Source organism: Passer domesticus, chromosome 10, assembly GCF_036417665.1.
Source record: "Passer domesticus isolate bPasDom1 chromosome 10, bPasDom1.hap1, whole genome shotgun sequence".
Lineage (NCBI taxonomy): Eukaryota > Metazoa > Chordata > Aves > Passeriformes > Passeridae > Passer > Passer domesticus.
The window spans coordinates 43,261,453-43,278,381 of record NC_087483.1 but is presented as its reverse complement, the minus strand read 5'-3'; the positions used below and the strand labels follow the sequence as shown (position 1 = coordinate 43,278,381).

General features: G+C 36.3%; 1 protein-coding gene across 20 annotated transcripts in view; it reads left to right on the top strand.

Moving 5' to 3' along the window:
- The window catches only part of BAZ2B (bromodomain adjacent to zinc finger domain 2B), a 117,135-nt gene that overhangs the window by 64,408 nt on the left and 35,798 nt on the right, over window positions 1-16,929 (top strand). For 12 of the 20 annotated variants that reach the window (XM_064435398.1, XM_064435410.1, XM_064435403.1 and 9 more), the window contains 8 exons: window positions 2,696-2,905; window positions 3,595-3,993; window positions 6,212-6,818; window positions 7,977-8,273; window positions 10,592-10,652; window positions 11,198-11,306; window positions 11,574-11,675; window positions 16,079-16,289. In XM_064435398.1, coding sequence (XP_064291468.1) covers window positions 2,696-2,905; window positions 3,595-3,993; window positions 6,212-6,818; window positions 7,977-8,273; window positions 10,592-10,652; window positions 11,198-11,306; window positions 11,574-11,675; window positions 16,079-16,289 — 1,996 coding nt within the window. The remainder of the gene's footprint in view (window positions 1-2,695; window positions 2,906-3,594; window positions 3,994-6,211; window positions 6,819-7,976; window positions 8,274-10,591; window positions 10,653-11,197; window positions 11,307-11,573; window positions 11,676-16,078; window positions 16,290-16,929) is intronic. The other 8 variants (XM_064435412.1, XM_064435409.1, XM_064435411.1 and 5 more) reach the window with 3 other exon arrangements.

Genomic DNA, 16,929 nt, shown 5'->3' with positions numbered 1-16,929 from the left:
AAAGAAACTGAAGATTCAGACAAAAAATTTGACATGATAAGTGTTCTGCACACAGGAGCATTTTTAAGTGCTCTTTTGGAGTACAAAATGTTTTGGGTTCTTCTGACCTGTTAGAGCAAGATCTGTCTCCTTGTCTCTGTCGGGATTTTTTGTGTATTGGTGTTTGAAATTGTTTTAGTTGTTTGGGTTTTTTTTGACATACTTATGAACAAAAAGTTACTGTTAGAGCTAATTTCACTAGTTAATAAGTTGACAGTGGTGTCCAACACCTTGTTTAATTTAATTTATCTAATTTTTTTTAAATTGTATTTTTAACATCAGTATTTGATATTATTTATTACAGTATATATATACACATATTGGCGTTACAATTATAACATTATTGATTATTTCTGTGAATTAAGTTTTCATGTATCTTATACAAAGAAAAATGAAATTTTTTAGACATTAAAATGTTTTTCTGTAATTTCCTATTTACCAGAAGAAAGAAGTATTATTAACTGCTGGTTTTCAGCTATAATCTTAGCCATCTAATATGAAATACATGAGTAGTCTCAGTGAGTTAGTAAACCTTATATATGACCTAAGCACCCTAAGAACTTTGCTACTCTTGGAATCAAAACTATTGAAACAAAACACAGAAAATGGTATTCTGGGAAGGTGATTACTGTCAGAATAGAAGCTAAGGGAGCAATTCCCAACTGATAGCCATCAAGGCTAAAATCTTTTTCTTTCTTTATATCTATCTAGTTTTGTTTTGTGAGTGAATTGAGCCTCTTGCTTTCTTTCTGTTACTGAGCTACATTCAGCTACCAAGTCCAAATGTTTGAAGGTGAGAGGTTGGCATTTTCAAAGGACAGCTGGTGCTTGATGTATCTACATAAAAATAGGGGTTAGCAGTGAAATGGTTACTTATAATTGTGTGGTTATATACAATATTTGGTATATTAACAATAGGGAAATTATTAAGAATATTTTCCCTCAAAATACTCTTCATGTTCAATAGTTGTAACCTTATGAAAGTATTAAGCTAGTTAAAGGTATTTGGGAAATCTTTGACTTCTTTCAGCCTTAAATATTAAAAATGGCTCATTCTAAAATGCTGCTTTTATCCTCGTTACCTATGTGCAAAATTCAGCTTGCTTTCTGTGGTGCAGAGGTAAAGCTTTTTCCAGATGGTGTTTCAGTATTTCTGACTATTACTACAGTTGGACAGAGTACCAAATACATTTCTATTTTAATATCTCTAAATACTGTCCCAAAAGGTACTTTTTGGCTCTTTGCTTTATTTAGAAAATTTTACCTCTTTTTGCCCATTGTTTGTTTGTTTATTTGTGTTTTTGGTTGATTGGTTGGTTGGTTGGTTTGTTGTTTTGGTTCCTCCCCCCACCCTCCATCTTCTGTCAGGATGTCTGTCAGCATTGTTATCTTCTCCTTTGTGTTACCTTTCATCTTCATGTATAAATTTGGTACTATTGATAAATTTCTTGATGCAAGCACTGATTTCAAACTCCAGTTTTATTGACTAAATACTGAGGTGCTGTAAAAGGATGGATTCGATGTGCAAGTACCTTTCTTAAGAATATCATGTTCCATATCTTGATTTTCAAGTCCTTTGTCTCATGTAGATAAATGTCAGGTTGTCTTTTTCTTAAGCTAGTAAATTTTGAAATACTGAAATGGAGTTTTTTGTTCCTAATCTTACTTGATATGCTAACATTCATAACTTCTTTTCCTCTGAAACTTTTTATGAGGTAAATAGTATTTGTCAATGTAATGATTTGAGCGACCTTTTGTATCAAAACACGGAAATGACTCCAAATGAGAACTCTTAACATGAGGATGATTATGATTATTAAAGCTGAGCTTTGTATAAGTGATGTTAGGCTTTTATATTTCTAAGTGTAAAACTTGCCTCTTCTTAAAAGCAGGTCTTACTTTAAAACCTTTTAATATACTTTTCTACAAGTTCTTTTATTTAGGGTTTTAGTTTTTTAGTATTCATCTTTTGATTTCATCAGTCATCTCCTTAGTTGTAATTTCTTTTGAGGATGGTATCTAAAAAAATTGTTAAAATATTTATTTAGTTTTAGGGAAAAAAGAAAAAGGCAAAGCTGATATAAAAGTGTTTTTACAGTTGATGAAAATCTAGAATTACATTCAATGTAATGTACTCATCAGAGTATTTCAGCAGATTCTGGTCCATTTTTCAGAAGCAAATCCCAGAAGCAATTTGATGATCCTATTCTTTCCAGTCCTCAAAACTCTACATTGCTGTACAGCCCATACTGTGAAAGTAGTTAAATGAATGCATCTCTGAAACTTCTATAAACCTAATATTTGTTGTTCTTTTTGTACTAACTTCCACCACAAGTTTTGGGTATGAATTTTTTTTTTTTGAATCAGCACATGCTGTGGAGGTTTACTGGACCCAAATTCTAGGTCAATGTTCTAGGCCTAAATTTGGCATTTTACTTTGTGATGTAGTGATGTCAGCAGTGGTCATAAAAGACTTCATTGGAACTTTGTGACCAGTTTTTAATTTTCATCACCTTGTGAAGCACTTTTTTTTAAGCATTGCAGATCACTTTACTCCAAAGTCTCACTCTTCTTTGTTTCGAAGATTATGTGTAATAATAAGATTACATAACAGATTAAAACGGAAGCATTAACAGAGAATTCATCTTCCCGGTAGAAGCCCAGAAAAAAAGCAGTGGAAAGCTCTAGTAACAGCGACAGTGATTCGGGCTCCTCTTCAGACACCTCAAGTGGAGGTGTAAGTAGTAGTGACTCTGATGACCTAGAGGAGGATGAAGAGGAGGAGGAGGAGGACCAGAGTGCTGAAGAGAGTGAAGATGACGAATCTGATTCTGAAAATGAAGCACATCACAAAAGCAAGAACAAGGTATAACAACTCACTCTGCTGCCCACAGTCTTGTTGCTACAGGCTGTTTGTGACAAGTTGACCTACTCACGTCTGTGAACAAATAGTTAACAATTCTTTAACTGCACATTAATAAATGCTAGGAATACTCTTTTTAGGTTTGCTTCAGGGTTTTCTGTTTGTGGGGTTTCTGGGAGGGTTTTTTTGGTTCTTTTGTGTGCACGCATGTCTTTGTATTGCTGTTCTTTACAGGCTAGGAGTTTACAGTTGGTAGACTGTTATTTTTGTTGTGAAGTAGGAAATACAAAGAAATTAAGTACTGTGTGCAGGTAGTAAATTGAAATTACATCATTGTGGATATTGCTTGGCAGTTATTTTTTGCTAGTCGAGTGCCTACTTTTACCTAGTAGTAGAACAACAAGATTGGAATCTTTGGTACCCTGTTAGGTTTACAGTCAGAAATAAATTTAAGAACAACCATGGTTTAATACTCCTTCTCTAGTCAACATTGTTATAACATGCTGAAACTATCTGGGGGAAAAAACTGAAAATGAACAATAAATATATTACAAGACTGATTTAAAAACTATTATTGTTCATCCTCTGCCAAGACTAGTGTAATTGTTTTCAGGGAGACTGATCATATGTTTAGCCTTTTTAAAAGAATCTTTAACTTATGTAATGAACAGTCAAAAATAAATATTTTACAGGTGCTAATGCATAGTGGTGTAACAGATACAAAAACTGATGGACAGAAGTCACAGGACAAGTCTCAAGAAAAAAGAACACACCAGCAGATACCTCTTGTGTCTGATTCCCAGACTCACTCATCATTCCAGTCCCAGCAGAAGCAGCCTCAGGTTTTGTCACAGCAGCTTCCGTTTATTTTTCAAAGCTCTCAGGCAAAGGAGGAATCTGTGAACAAACACACAAGTGTAATACAGTCTACGGGATTGGTTCCTAATGTGAAACCTTTGTCTTTGGTACATGAAGCCAAAAAGGAGACCTATTTAAAACTCATAGTTCCTTCCCCTGACCTACTCAAAGCAGGGAGTAAAAATACCTCTGAAGAATCTATCACTTTGACCAGCGATGTTAGGTCTAAACGGGTGAGTGAAGTTTTTGATTATTTGTAACCTGTGTCATCTGCTTAAAAAGGCATAACACTGTGCCATCAAACACTTTTAAATATAGTGGATTAAAATTATAAGTATATATATTTTCATAATTGTGGGAGTTTGTGTTTTTAGAGTTGATCTGGATTTCTGAATGGTGCAAATGAACTAGATTGTGTGGGTCATGCATTGCTTAAGAACAATGTGCACCTGAAATCAATATCAAAATAAGAAAATTTTAAATATCAAAATAAGTAAATTGTGTGGCCTACAGATATTTTTCCTCTGCTTCTAGGTTCAGTCAAAGTGCTGATTTAATACTTCATATATCTAGTATGTAAACATGACTTCACTTTCTTTCAAGTTAGATAGTTTCAAATCAAAGTAATTGAAATCATCTATTTTAACCATGATTTTAGACAAAGAAGCTGAAAGCCACTAAAAAATGCTCAATGTAATGTTGAGTTTTGTTTGCTCTTTAAAGACGGGTATTTATGCACTGATAGCTGTAAAAACTCAGTATGGCCATTTCAGTAGTTTTTTTAGAATCAAAAAATGGCCTAGGTTGGAAGGAACTTTTTAAAGCTCTACCCTGTCACACCCCTGCCATGGCAGGGACACCTTCCACTGCCCCAGGCTGCTCAAGCCCATCCAGCCTGGCCCTGTTCACTGCCAGGGACCCAGGGGCAGCCACTGCTGCTCTGGGCACCCTATGTCAGGGCCTGCCCACTGTCCCTCAATTTATCTTCCTTTTTACTGGTCAGGACTGTACAATAAGTTTATGTGTCTGTCTTAACAGTTCTGCAACTTCTAGAATTTTTTGATCCTCAGTTTGTTTATTTTATAATAGTAATTAAGGTGACTGCTGATGAATTTTCTATTCAGATTTGAATGGGAATTAGAAGAGAATGAAAATCTGTCATTTTACAAACACTGGGGCTCAGAATATATACAAAAATAAATATATTTTAAAAATACATTTATGGAGGCAGCTGTCATTATTATTATTATTTTTTTATTTTTTCAAATTTTGTTTTAAACTTAGAAGTATTCGGGGGTAGTAAACTCCGTTCTGATTCATAGCTAACTCATAGGCCCTCAGTGAGGACTGAAAGAGCCTTAATTTTTATTGCTAGACTAGGAGATAAAAATTCTTTTTCCTTTCCAGTTTCTTGTTACTAGGTAAAATTCAAATAAGCTTGACACTTACCAGGAGTAGCTAAATAAATTATAATTATGAGAACATACATCTTTGCTATTGAAAAAGGCATTTGCTTTCAAATTTAGGTTATGAGTCTAGCTGGTGATAGATCACACATTTAGTAGTGTGAATTCTCTAGAACTTTTACTGGAGGTATACACTGTGTGAATATTTATTTTAGAGATCGTCATAATTTCTTACTCAGTTATATATATTAGTAACTTCCAAGAACGTATTGTGTTTGACTTAATTTTTAAAAAGTAATTTTAAACTGTACCATCTTTATTCATTTTATTGTATTTTCTTTTGAAGATGATGTGCAGTTTTTTTTCTTTGTAAGTCTTTAGACTAAAGACACTGTAAGCTTTGTGTGCATTTTTGAGTTATTACTAAGTTTTACATGAAGAATTTCAAGTACTACTCTTTCAGTTACACAGTTAAAATATCACAGCATTTCTGAGTAATACCTTTCCCCTCATTTTTTAAAATAAATTTTTTCTACACCAAGAGTCCTCTGTTGGTTTTCTAGTATCGTGGCCATTAGTGTGTTGTATTTACCTTGTGCTTTAAAGTGAACAAATTGTTAAAGCTAGCTGTACCTTCAGTAATGGGATTTTTATGCATTGAATGAAGTTATAAGAGGTTTTCCTGTAGTGGTACCCAATAGTAGTAAGTATCTTTCTAAAAATGGCCTTTTTCAGAATGATTAATACCTTTATGAAAGTCTGTCTAGAGCATTGTAGCAGGTGAGAAAGTTTCCCTGCATAATTTGAATCAATTTCATCTTGGGTTCAATTCTTCTTTCCCTACTTGATTTACAGTGAAAAAATCATGCAAGACTTGTGTAACCATTAGTTAGTTATCTCTTCTGTTGTATCTGGTATCTGCTTTTGGCTTTCTAAAAACGGCTTAGCAGATGTTTAAAATTTCCTAGAGCTCACCTGCCTGAATACTAAAGAAAGCCAAACAAACATCTCCACATTTTATTCCTCTGTCTTCTTATTTCTTTAGGAACAATATAAACAGACATTCCCAGCACAACTAAAGAAACAGGAGTCATCTAAGAGCCTGAAGAAGGTTATTGCAGCTTTGTCAAGCCCCAAACCAACATCTAGTTCACCAGCTCATCAAAAACTCACATCCTTGGAAAACAACCATTCTAACCCATTCCTGACAAATGCACTTTTAGGTAATCACCAACCCAATGGAGTTATTCAGAGCGTCATCCAGGAGGCTCCTCTTGCACTCACTACGAAACAGAAACCCCAGACCAAGATCAATGAAAGTGTAGCCATTTCTAGCAGCACCCCCTTTTCTTTGCCAATAAACTTGAGTGCGTGTGGGAAAAAGCCAGCTGGTAACCGGACAGCTGTTATGCCCTCTACCTCTCCTGTGTTACCTGGTTCAGGAAAGGATAAAGCAGTCAGCAATAATGCAGTAAATGCAGTAAAACCACAACACCGCCTTCATTCTGCAAAGCTGGTGGTGGAGCAGTTCAGAGGGGTAGACTCAGATGCCCCCAGCAGTAAAGACTCTGACGACTCAAATGATGATGACGACGATGACGAGGATGAAGATGAGGATGATGAAGAAGATGATTCTGATGATAGCCAATCAGGTGGTTTAACCTTTTTAATAGGAAAAGCAGAAACTTAATTTTTTGCATTTTGAAAACATGCATTTCCCACCATATTTTAAAATAGGGGCAGGAAGTACTGGGCCAGCATGGCCCCCACAGTGCCCTACACATGTCGTTGAAATTAGCACATGTCCCCATTCTCCATTGTGTCATGTCCAAAAATCATGCTTGGGGTGTTCAGCTACTTGGTCAGCTGTCCCGGTGAGGTGGCTCCTTAGTCTTTTGGAATGGCTGTTGGAGACCTTCCTTCCATATTAGTCACCCAGCCTGCAGCTTCATGTGGCAAAGTGGTCAGGAAGGAGTTGAAATTAAGGCTGATTGATGGTTGATGATCCTGGCAGACAGAGACCAGCTGCAAAACAGATTTCCTAGCCAGAGAGGGACTAAACAAGGGCCTTCAAATTGTCAAGAGTGGCAAGAAAAACAGGTTTCTGTGCCTCATTCAGCACAGTAGTCCATGAGGAAGTAATTGGACAGTTTTAAGGGCTGCAGACCAGGCTATGCAGTTTGGAATGGCAAGGCCTGTTTCAAAGAGTTGACTGTATTCACAGTCACTGCTTTGTCCTGTGTACTGATATCCCTAGTGTGAAGTCTCCACCTTCATCATTCTCTCCCCCTCTCATCCACACACCCTGTACTAATCTCATTATCTCAGGATTGTAGCTCACCTTTAGTTCCTTACCCTGGCTGTCCTTAATTCTTACTCTTCCTTTGCCCAGGTTGCCATACTTTTGATTCTGACACCTTTCAGCCAGTATACAGTTCTGTTGTTTTCTTCCTCTTCATGATGGATTTCACACCTGTGAAATGCCCTTCCTGGGGTAATGTCCAGCTGCTGCTGGTCTAATGGGATGATTTAGCTGTAGCTCATTCTGGGGTAAACAGCCTTGAAATACCACAGCTTTTGTCACTTGTCTGTTTCCATTCAAAATAACAGTGTATTATTGTGCAGAATTACTTAATGCTGTCATATTTGTAGTAACGTTAAGCTTAGGTAGTTGATTAGAACCTCCTATTTATACTCAAGAAATGTTATTAAAAAAGCATGTATAATAAGAGAAAAGACTACACAAGTGTTGGGACTTGACAGCAGTTTCCAAGTCATAATGTGCCTTTTGCCACACTTTCTTTAAACAGAGTCTGACAGTAATTCTGAGTCAGATACAGAAGGGTCTGAGGAGGAAGATGATGAGGATGATAAAGACCAAGATGAATCGGATACTGACACTGAGGGAGAAAAAGCCCCGCTAAAACTGAATAAAACTTCATCCTCTGTGAAGAGCTCTTCCATCGGTCTTACAGCTCATTCCACCCCGCTTAATCTCCAAGTAGCAAAGACATCGAGCTCGGCACCAGCTGCCTTATGTCCTGAGTCCCAGCCTGCAGTGTTCCTCGGGACAGGAGCCTCCACCCTCACACCAAGTACACACTGTGGTATCTCACTGTCTTCTCTTCTACCATGTGATAGCTAAGGTCCATGTGTTGTGAAAGTAGTTGCAAAAATAGTCCAGATGCTGGTTTTTACCCTCAGAACAGTGATTCACTGAACAGCCACCCTAGGGATGTGGCAGAGTCACCCTCACTTGAGGTTTTCAGATGCCAGTCGGTCAGGGTGCAAGTTAATCTTGGCAAAGCTTCCTTTCTCAAGGAAGACTGGATCAGGTGTCTTTTGAAGTCCCTTCTGACTTTGGCTGTTGGGTGACTCTGTGATCTTTTCATGGGTGTTTGCAGCAGTCATTAAGATCTGTCAGCCAAATTACAAGTTCTCCAGACTAGAACATTACACTTAGACCAGGACATTTTAACTTGTATAATTATTTAGAGAAGATAGCGTTAAATATCTGGATTTTATATTTCTTACATTAGAACTCTTCATTATTAAGTCTTTGGAATTCTCCATTTTATTTTAAACTAGTTATTCTTCTGATTTCTGAACGTTCTATTTTATGTTCTGAATCTTCAGTTTTTGTCCCTTCCTCAACAAACTTTGTAACCATATTTTGTTAGAACATAATTTTCTAACAAGTCTTTCAAAATTCTCAGTAGAATTTATGGATTACCTGCAAGGATTTTTTTTTAAAGTTCACGGAAAGTACATTTACCATTTGCCTGATATTATATAGTTTTTATAATCTGTCATTTGGTGACTTAATTCGTAAGATTTAGAAATTACTATGGCTACAGTAAAGAATTCATTTTTGAAAGTCACACTTCTTAATTTGCATGGTAACAATGAAATGAAATCACATATTTCTACTTTGAATTAGAGACTTGCTGTTTATTAACATGCGTGTAAGCAGATTTTTTAAATGGGGACATCTGCTTATAAATAGGTTTTTATATTTGGATTCGGTGGAAGAGGAGCTTCATTCCATGTTGTACAAGAGCATTAGGTTTGAAGAAGTATAATGTGAGCTACCTAATATTTTTCCCAGAAACAGGCTTGTTTGCTGTACAGTTTATAGATTATTTCATATGGATTAGGAATAATCCAAATGGGTAAATTAAAAAGATGACGTTTTTCTCGGGAATCTGTATTGATTTGGGATGCTTTGAAAAGTTTGGTAGCAGATTTTTCTCTTTACAGAAGTAGGAGGTAGAATAAATTTTATGTCCCTGCTTTATGTATAATAATACTACACCTAAGAATCACCTAATAAGAATCAACACAATACAACAAAAATATTTTTGTGAAACTTTTACCTGAAGTTGATCAGTCTCTGCAGGATTTTATGGTCTCTTCTCTGTATCGGTTTTGCGCTGGACTTTCCACTTCACTTATATTTGGAAAAGCAGCATCCCTCCCTGCACTATGACCCTTCAAAATAATGCAGTAGTCATTCATGTTAGGTTAGGAGTGCAGACCTGTGGCTAACTTTTGGGATCTGCGCACAGACATTTCCTTGGTGCTTTTTCTAGGGGTCTGTTCACATCCTCTGGGAGGAGCTGCTGGCAGCTCCCTGGGCAGCCGGTGCTGTGCTGATGTGTGACGCTCCTGGCAGGGCGAGGCTGGACCAGTGCCAGGGGTCAGTCTGGTACCGGCCCTCACTCATGGCTGTTCCCAGGGAAGAGATGTGTCACAGGCTTGACAGAGGGTCCAAACTACCTTTCTGAGAAGTGCATCTTCCACGAGTTGGTCTGAGTGCGTAGTTCACGTCCTGTGGCTGTCTGAGAGGCCTGAGGAAAGCCTTTCACAGTAAAAAACCACACATTCAGCAGTTGTCTCTGGGATGCTGTTGATTCAGTTGCTTGACAAGCACCAGACACAAAATCTGTTTGAACTGGGAAAAGCTGAAGTAGTTCTGAAATTTTTCTGCATTTGGCATTTGACTGCAGTCTATAGGCAGTGCTCTAGGAAGACTAAACCTATTAGAATATTGATCTTTAAAGTAAAGCATTTTTATTTGCATCTTCTTCACTGAAAAAAAATTTATATTGTCTTGTCTAGAAAAACAGACATGCAAGGAGTTAAACTAGCAATATTTGAGAGCGCTAAACAGGATGGCAGATAGGTATGGGATAGTTAGGTTTTCTGTTGACAATTTCAGAGGATGAGGTTACAGAAACTTAGAGGAAAATGTATTTCAGAAGAAGAACACTTCCATTAGTTTTCTTGGTAATTGAGGTACATAATGGTGAGAATGGAAAACCAATTCTCTTTTGTTTTGGGGATAGAAACATGAAAAGTACATTTTAGGAACATGTTTTCTTTTGTAAGCTCTGATAGGTATTAATCAATGATTCTGTTTTAGGTATTTCAAAAAGACGAAGAGTAGCAGATGAACGGGAGCTGCGTGTTCCTCTTGATTATGGGTACGTTATGTATGTACTTGACTTTCCTTAGAGGGAGATAATGCCTTCAAAAATTCGTTGGTAAAGAAATGAGTTTAAAAAGTTTTGAGGATGAATACTAAGGAAACGGCTTCAACAATTTAGATTTCTGACTCCCAGTGACTGTGAATTTCTTTAAAAAGTGTCAGCATATTTCATGTGTAAATTTTTGTGCATTAAATTTGCGCTTTTGCAAATATGACCTGTCTCCTAGCTGTTTTCCTTTGGAAATTAATCCTAATGATCCGAGCCAATATAGACTTCAGTTAACTCCCTAAAGTATAGTTCTAAGCTGTTTAAAATCTGGTAGTATGTAAGTTGCTTGATATAAATAAATTAATATATTTAGTCAGCTTGGACAACCTACGTGATAAAATTTTCTGGTTTGGTGTGTTTGATTTATAATACTTTAGTCACATTTTCCTCTTCCTTTTTTTGGTAGAATTCTTAAATTTACACAAATTACTTGTTTTGTTTTTTTTAAAAAAAAATGTGTTGTTGTATGCAACTATTTCATATTACTCTAGCTGGCAAAGAGAAACCCGAATAAGAAACTTTGGTGGTCGTCTTCAAGGAGAAGTAGCATATTTTGCACCTTGTGGAAAGAAGCTGAGACAGTATCCTGAAGTAGTAAAGGTACATTAACAGTTTAACTTCTGGGTTCTAATGCTAGTAAGCATGCTTGCAATTAAAAATATGTAATTTTTTTTCTCTCCAATAGAGGTGCTGATTTTCTGTGATGTGAGGTATAATGTATCTCAGTCTGTTACTGATTTGATGTCTTATAAATGCCTATCCCTTTGACAGAACATGCAAAACATTACAATCACAAAGTTAGCTGTACATCAAAGCTGGGTTGTAATTATTTACAAGCTGAAGTGGAAAAATATGTGATTTTTTCAGTATCTCAGCAGAAATGGAATAATGGATATCTCAAGGGACAATTTCAGCTTCAGTGCAAAAATAGGAGTGGGTGACTTCTATGAAGCCAGAGATGGACCGCAGGTATCCACTTTTTAAAAAGTAAAGTTTTTGATCCAAGGAGCATTAACTTAAGTTTAGGTGAAGTAATTTTTGCTACAATCTGAAGCATTACCTGGTTTTAGCTAATTATTTCTAAAAGCTGCACGTGTTCTTAACAGCAGTTAGATTGAGGCATGGAGATCTTGATCCTGGGCTGTGTTGAGACCCACATTCAGAGGCTTTGCCTGGATGGTGCTTAAATGATCAGCTCTGAGCCTGGCTTGGTCTAGTTTGAAAACTCAGAGCTACGTATTTTATCTTAGCATTCAGGTATTTCTGAATTAAGACTTCGTTTCTTCTTTTATTGTATACAGCCTCATATCAATAGTAATTGATGTGTAGATGTTAAATCCCACTCTGTTAGTGTGCTCATCATATATGTATGTATGTGTTTATGTATAGATGTAAATTGCATGTTTATATGCAAGTGTCTCCTGTATCAAGAATACTCTCTGAGCATCGTGAACCGTGACACTTTTACAGAGGGGAATGCAGAACTATACCAGTTATGCCTTACTGTGGTGTAATTGTTAGATGGTGTGTAAATAAACCACACCAGGATAAGTAAAAAAATTTTAAGGAAATTGTTACTGTGTTTGTGCCATGCTGTGTTACTGTATTTTGGCCGTGTTGCCATTTCTTCAGGATGTGCATGAAAATTTTTAGATTTTTCTCAGTGAAAGTATTTGCTTCTTTAAGGGATAAGTGTTATGAATCTGTTACTAGCTCTCAACAGTCTTGAGTTCAGATTTGAGTTAAGCCTCATGTTCTTATAATACCTTGTAGAAATATGTAATGTTTGTGTGAAATGAAATTGAATATCTTTAATGAAAGCATTAAAGACAGAATTCATGGTAAGCAGCTACTTCTAGGTGGTACTTCCTGGCTTACAGGCTAAAACATTGCTAAACTTGCTTCATGTTTGACCTTCAAAAGTTACAAGTTCCTGTAGTTACGAACTTCATTATGTACCTGCATGTCTTGACTGATATAATTCATTTTACTGTGATGTACCATAATGGCAGGGTATCTGCTCTCTTTTTGCCCTGTTCCGTTTTCTGCGTCTGTTGCCTGTATTACTTCATTAGTCTTGTCACCTTCTTTAGTTATATCTGTCTTCTCCCTGTAGCTGATTTGCAATTTGCCCTGTGGTCTATAAAACTTGAGAATGAAGGCAGTGTGAGGGGAAGATTTCTACAGGCAAGACTGGCAGTGTGGACATTAGTTTGCTGTACATATCATCACTGAACTTTGTACTGATGTGGTTTTTGATAGGTTCCACTGAGACAAAGTTTTATTAGAAAAAGAGACTGAGGGCAGCTGTGTCAGATGTGCTAAGATTTGTTTACATTTTATGTGTGAATGAGGAGTTATAAAACAGTGGAGCTATATTCAGGCTGATAATATTGCCTAGTGAAACAGTATGTGGTACTGACACTTTATAAAAAGAGCTTGCACCCTCTTTACCAAAGGTTTTTGAATCATCCAGATTCAAAAATATATGATATATATGATAATCATATCTTCAGGGATGTCTGGAAGTAATTCCAGAAGTTTTTATTTCTGCTTTTGTGGTAATTTCAATGATTCTGTATAGCCTTTAGTGATTATTCTTCCCTTTCTTTGTTATACATTTCTGTCATCTTTTGAGACATGTAATATGTGCTGGGCTAATTTTCACATAGCTCTAAGATGAAACAAGATGTGAAGAAAATGATCTTAAGGCTAAATCAGTATTATTAAAGATTTGCCTATAGCAAGGCAAAAGCACGTGGTTTACCTGCTTCTGTTAGTGCCTGTGTTTCTCTCTTGTGGTACACAAACCACCAAATACTGTGGGCTATTCAAAGCAGTGTTTGAATGCTGTAACAGAAGCATATCTGGCCGAAGTGGGCCACAAAGGAGTAGGATTAGAAGAATTATTGAAGTTTGGCAAATGTGAAATTGACTGGACCTGGGAACTTTAAACTGTGATTTAGAAAGCTTGGTTTATGAATGTGATTTGGGCTGATGAAATAAACAAGGGTCCTCATGTGTTTAAATAGTGCGTATAGGAGTCTTTGTCCTATTCTGAGTTCTGCAGTTCAGTTTGGAAAGCAATGTTGTTAACTTTTCCCCACAAATCTAATCTGAAATTTAAGTGGATTTTTGCTTCTTGCAAAATGCCTGTGGTTTTGTTCATTAGCTTGATTAACAGTATTTGAACTTCATTCTGCTTTCATGCACAGTTGTCTGGTGTCTTTTTAGCAAATGTCCTGATGGCAGCATAGTATTGTGGTACATGGTAGATGATTGAAGGTGAGAAATTGAATAAAGTTATTATTTTGATTAGTTCGAACAATACACCACAACATTTCACAGTGTTATACCCATTTTTTTCTCTAATGTTTGAGTAGCAAAGCTTTGATTTTATGGAAGCCTGTGATTCTCCTATGTTATGGCACAACCTCTATATTTTATTGTTGAAATGTCAAAAACCCAGAGTTTTTGTACATTTTTTAAATAGAACATTCTGACTGTACATTCTTTTAATAAAAATGTATTTTGGGTTAGATTTTAAAAGTTGTTTGAGCACAAAATATAGATGGTCAATCCACTCTTGCTTAACCCTTAATGGCTTTGTTCTGGACTATTTTTGTCTTGTCTTCTCATAAACTTGTGAAAACTTTTGCATCCACAATGCCCCTTGACAGGGCATCAAACTGTCTTCTCCCATCCCTTGAAGCACCTGCTCCTTTTGCTTACTGAACCATTACTGACTTCATTTGATGGCCTCTAGTTTCTCTTTCAGGTGGGATTAGGAAAATGTAATACCCAACATGATCTCTAGTACTAATGATCTGGTAGACCTCTTTTTTGTGATGTGTATTTATTATTGTTAGTATCATTAACTGCAGAAAAAACAAATACAGGGCAAGAGCAATCTCCATTGCCATTCTAAGGTACTTGTTGAGCTATGGCTGCTTCTCCTCCTCTTTTTTGATTTCTGTTTTGCCTGCCTTGGCACATACATTTTATGAGATTAGGTTTTCTAGGTTGGAAGTTTGTGTAGCTAGTAAGTACAACTATTAAATCTACCTCAATAAACTGAACCTGTGATGAACTGTAATTCAAGTACCAGGCAGAGAAGTAAAAGTTACACTTAAGTAGTACTCTTCAAGATAGTAAGAGATTTAACTTCTAGTCAAGTGGTGGAGGTGAATATTTTGGATTAAAAAGTCTTCAGGGGTGGTGCATGATGATGTGGTACACATTAATGATGTGGTCTTAGTTCTGAACAGTGCATTTTCAGAACATAATTAATAACAAAGCCCTTTGGATTGTTTGCAAACCAGGTGTGACGTGTACTTTGGGGATGGTCTTAACTGGGAATGATTCAGACTTTAGAAAAGTATCTTTGCAGATACTGATAACTCCTTTGAAATCTGAATGTCTCATTAACAAACTGCTATTTCTTTTGTTGAAGTTATGCAAAATCTTTGTAATTGTGAAGAATGAGCAAAAACAATGAAAAGACAAATTACCAGAAAAAGCAAAAATCATTTATATTGTAGTCTGCTCAGTAGACACAATAAACTCTAGTTCTAGTAACCAGTTAAATAAAGCGTTTTCTTCGTGAGGATTAACTCGGATGTTTTTATTAACAAAATATTTTTGAATCTGCTTTTGTGATGCCTCAAAATACTACAGTGAATGCTTTGTTTGGCTAGAGAATATATTTCATGTAACTTTAGATATGTGGATGCTTAGAGGTTACTTTTCATTGATCCAGGCTGGTGCAGAAACTATTTTGCAGTGAATGAGGGGAGAACTCAGTTGTACTAAAACTTGATTATTAAAATGCATCTGTGTTTTTCAGCTCAATTGTTGAGCTCTACAACACTCAAAAAATGTATTTGAAAATACATTACTGTCTTTGCTTCTATTCTAATGTATGCCAGAATTTCTGTAAACACACTATGTTGGAAGACAGTACTTCATAGCTTCACACGTTTTTTCATTCATGTTGAACAGTGGATTATGTGAAAGCAGAATAGTTGCTGTTGAATTTACGTAATTAAGAAAAGTCCATTTTGCCTTTTGGAAAGGTTTGAACAATTTGATTTGATGAGAAATAATTAAAAATAACACAGTAATGGCATATCTACTAGGTAAAAACTTGGTATATGCTTGAATAGTCTTCAAAGTCTTTCTTAGTGGTGGAATTTACAGAAGTTCTTAGTGGTAATGTCTCAATATATGGCTTCTGTGCATCATCAAGAAATTGTCCTGCCCAAATAATGCATCACAGCACTTGCATGTTTAATATCTACAACTCATCTTAGATTTTGGGTTATTTTAGTCTGTGTTTGTAATACCTCTCTGTGAAATATGTCAATTAAAAGGGTGTGCAGTGGTGTCTTCTGAAAGAAGAGGAAGTCATTCCCCGTATCAGAGCCATGGAGGGGCGTAGAGGGCGACCCCCAAATCCAGACAGGCAGCACTCCAGGGAGGAGTCGAGGACCAGACGCCGCAAAGGACGACCGCCCAATGTGGGAAGCGGTGAATTTCTGGACAACGCTGACACAAAGCTTTTGAGAAAGCTCCAGGCTCAAGGTAAGAACTGTGTTAATATTTTCTCAAAGAGAGGGTATCAGTATATAAAGAGTTAATGTTTTTCCTTTAGGAGAGTGATTTGTCTCACTAGGATATTAGTATACAGCATTTTATTTTGATTATTTGTTACATGCTGTTATTGAAGACTTTCTGAAGATCAGTAAATGGTTTCTCATTATATAGGTTTTAAAGAAGGAAGTGCATGTGTAAAGACATGTCTAAAAGCTTACTCTATAGTTACTGCACCAGAAGCTGACAGTGTTTTGGGGAATTCAGGCATGCAGGTCCTGGACCTCAGTCCTTTGAAAAGGAAGCTGAATTCAACCTCCAGAAAATCCTTCCTACAGCTGTCTTCTATGAGTGTGTACTTGAACAGTTAATTCAAATTTCAGAAATGCTATCACAGGGTAGTAAAATGCTTCAGGAGGTTACTTATTAGCATAAGAATGGCTGACTTTAGGTAGACACAGAAAAGAGGCATGTGACCCAGGTGAGTGTGCTCTTGCTTCATTGTTAAAAAATTATTACATAATTACATTAGGTGACTTCTAAGGAAAACTAATTCCATGCTTTCTGAATAAAATGTTGATATAGTAGTTTTGAAACAATTGTTTTCTGTTTTAGAAGAAAGAGGAAAATG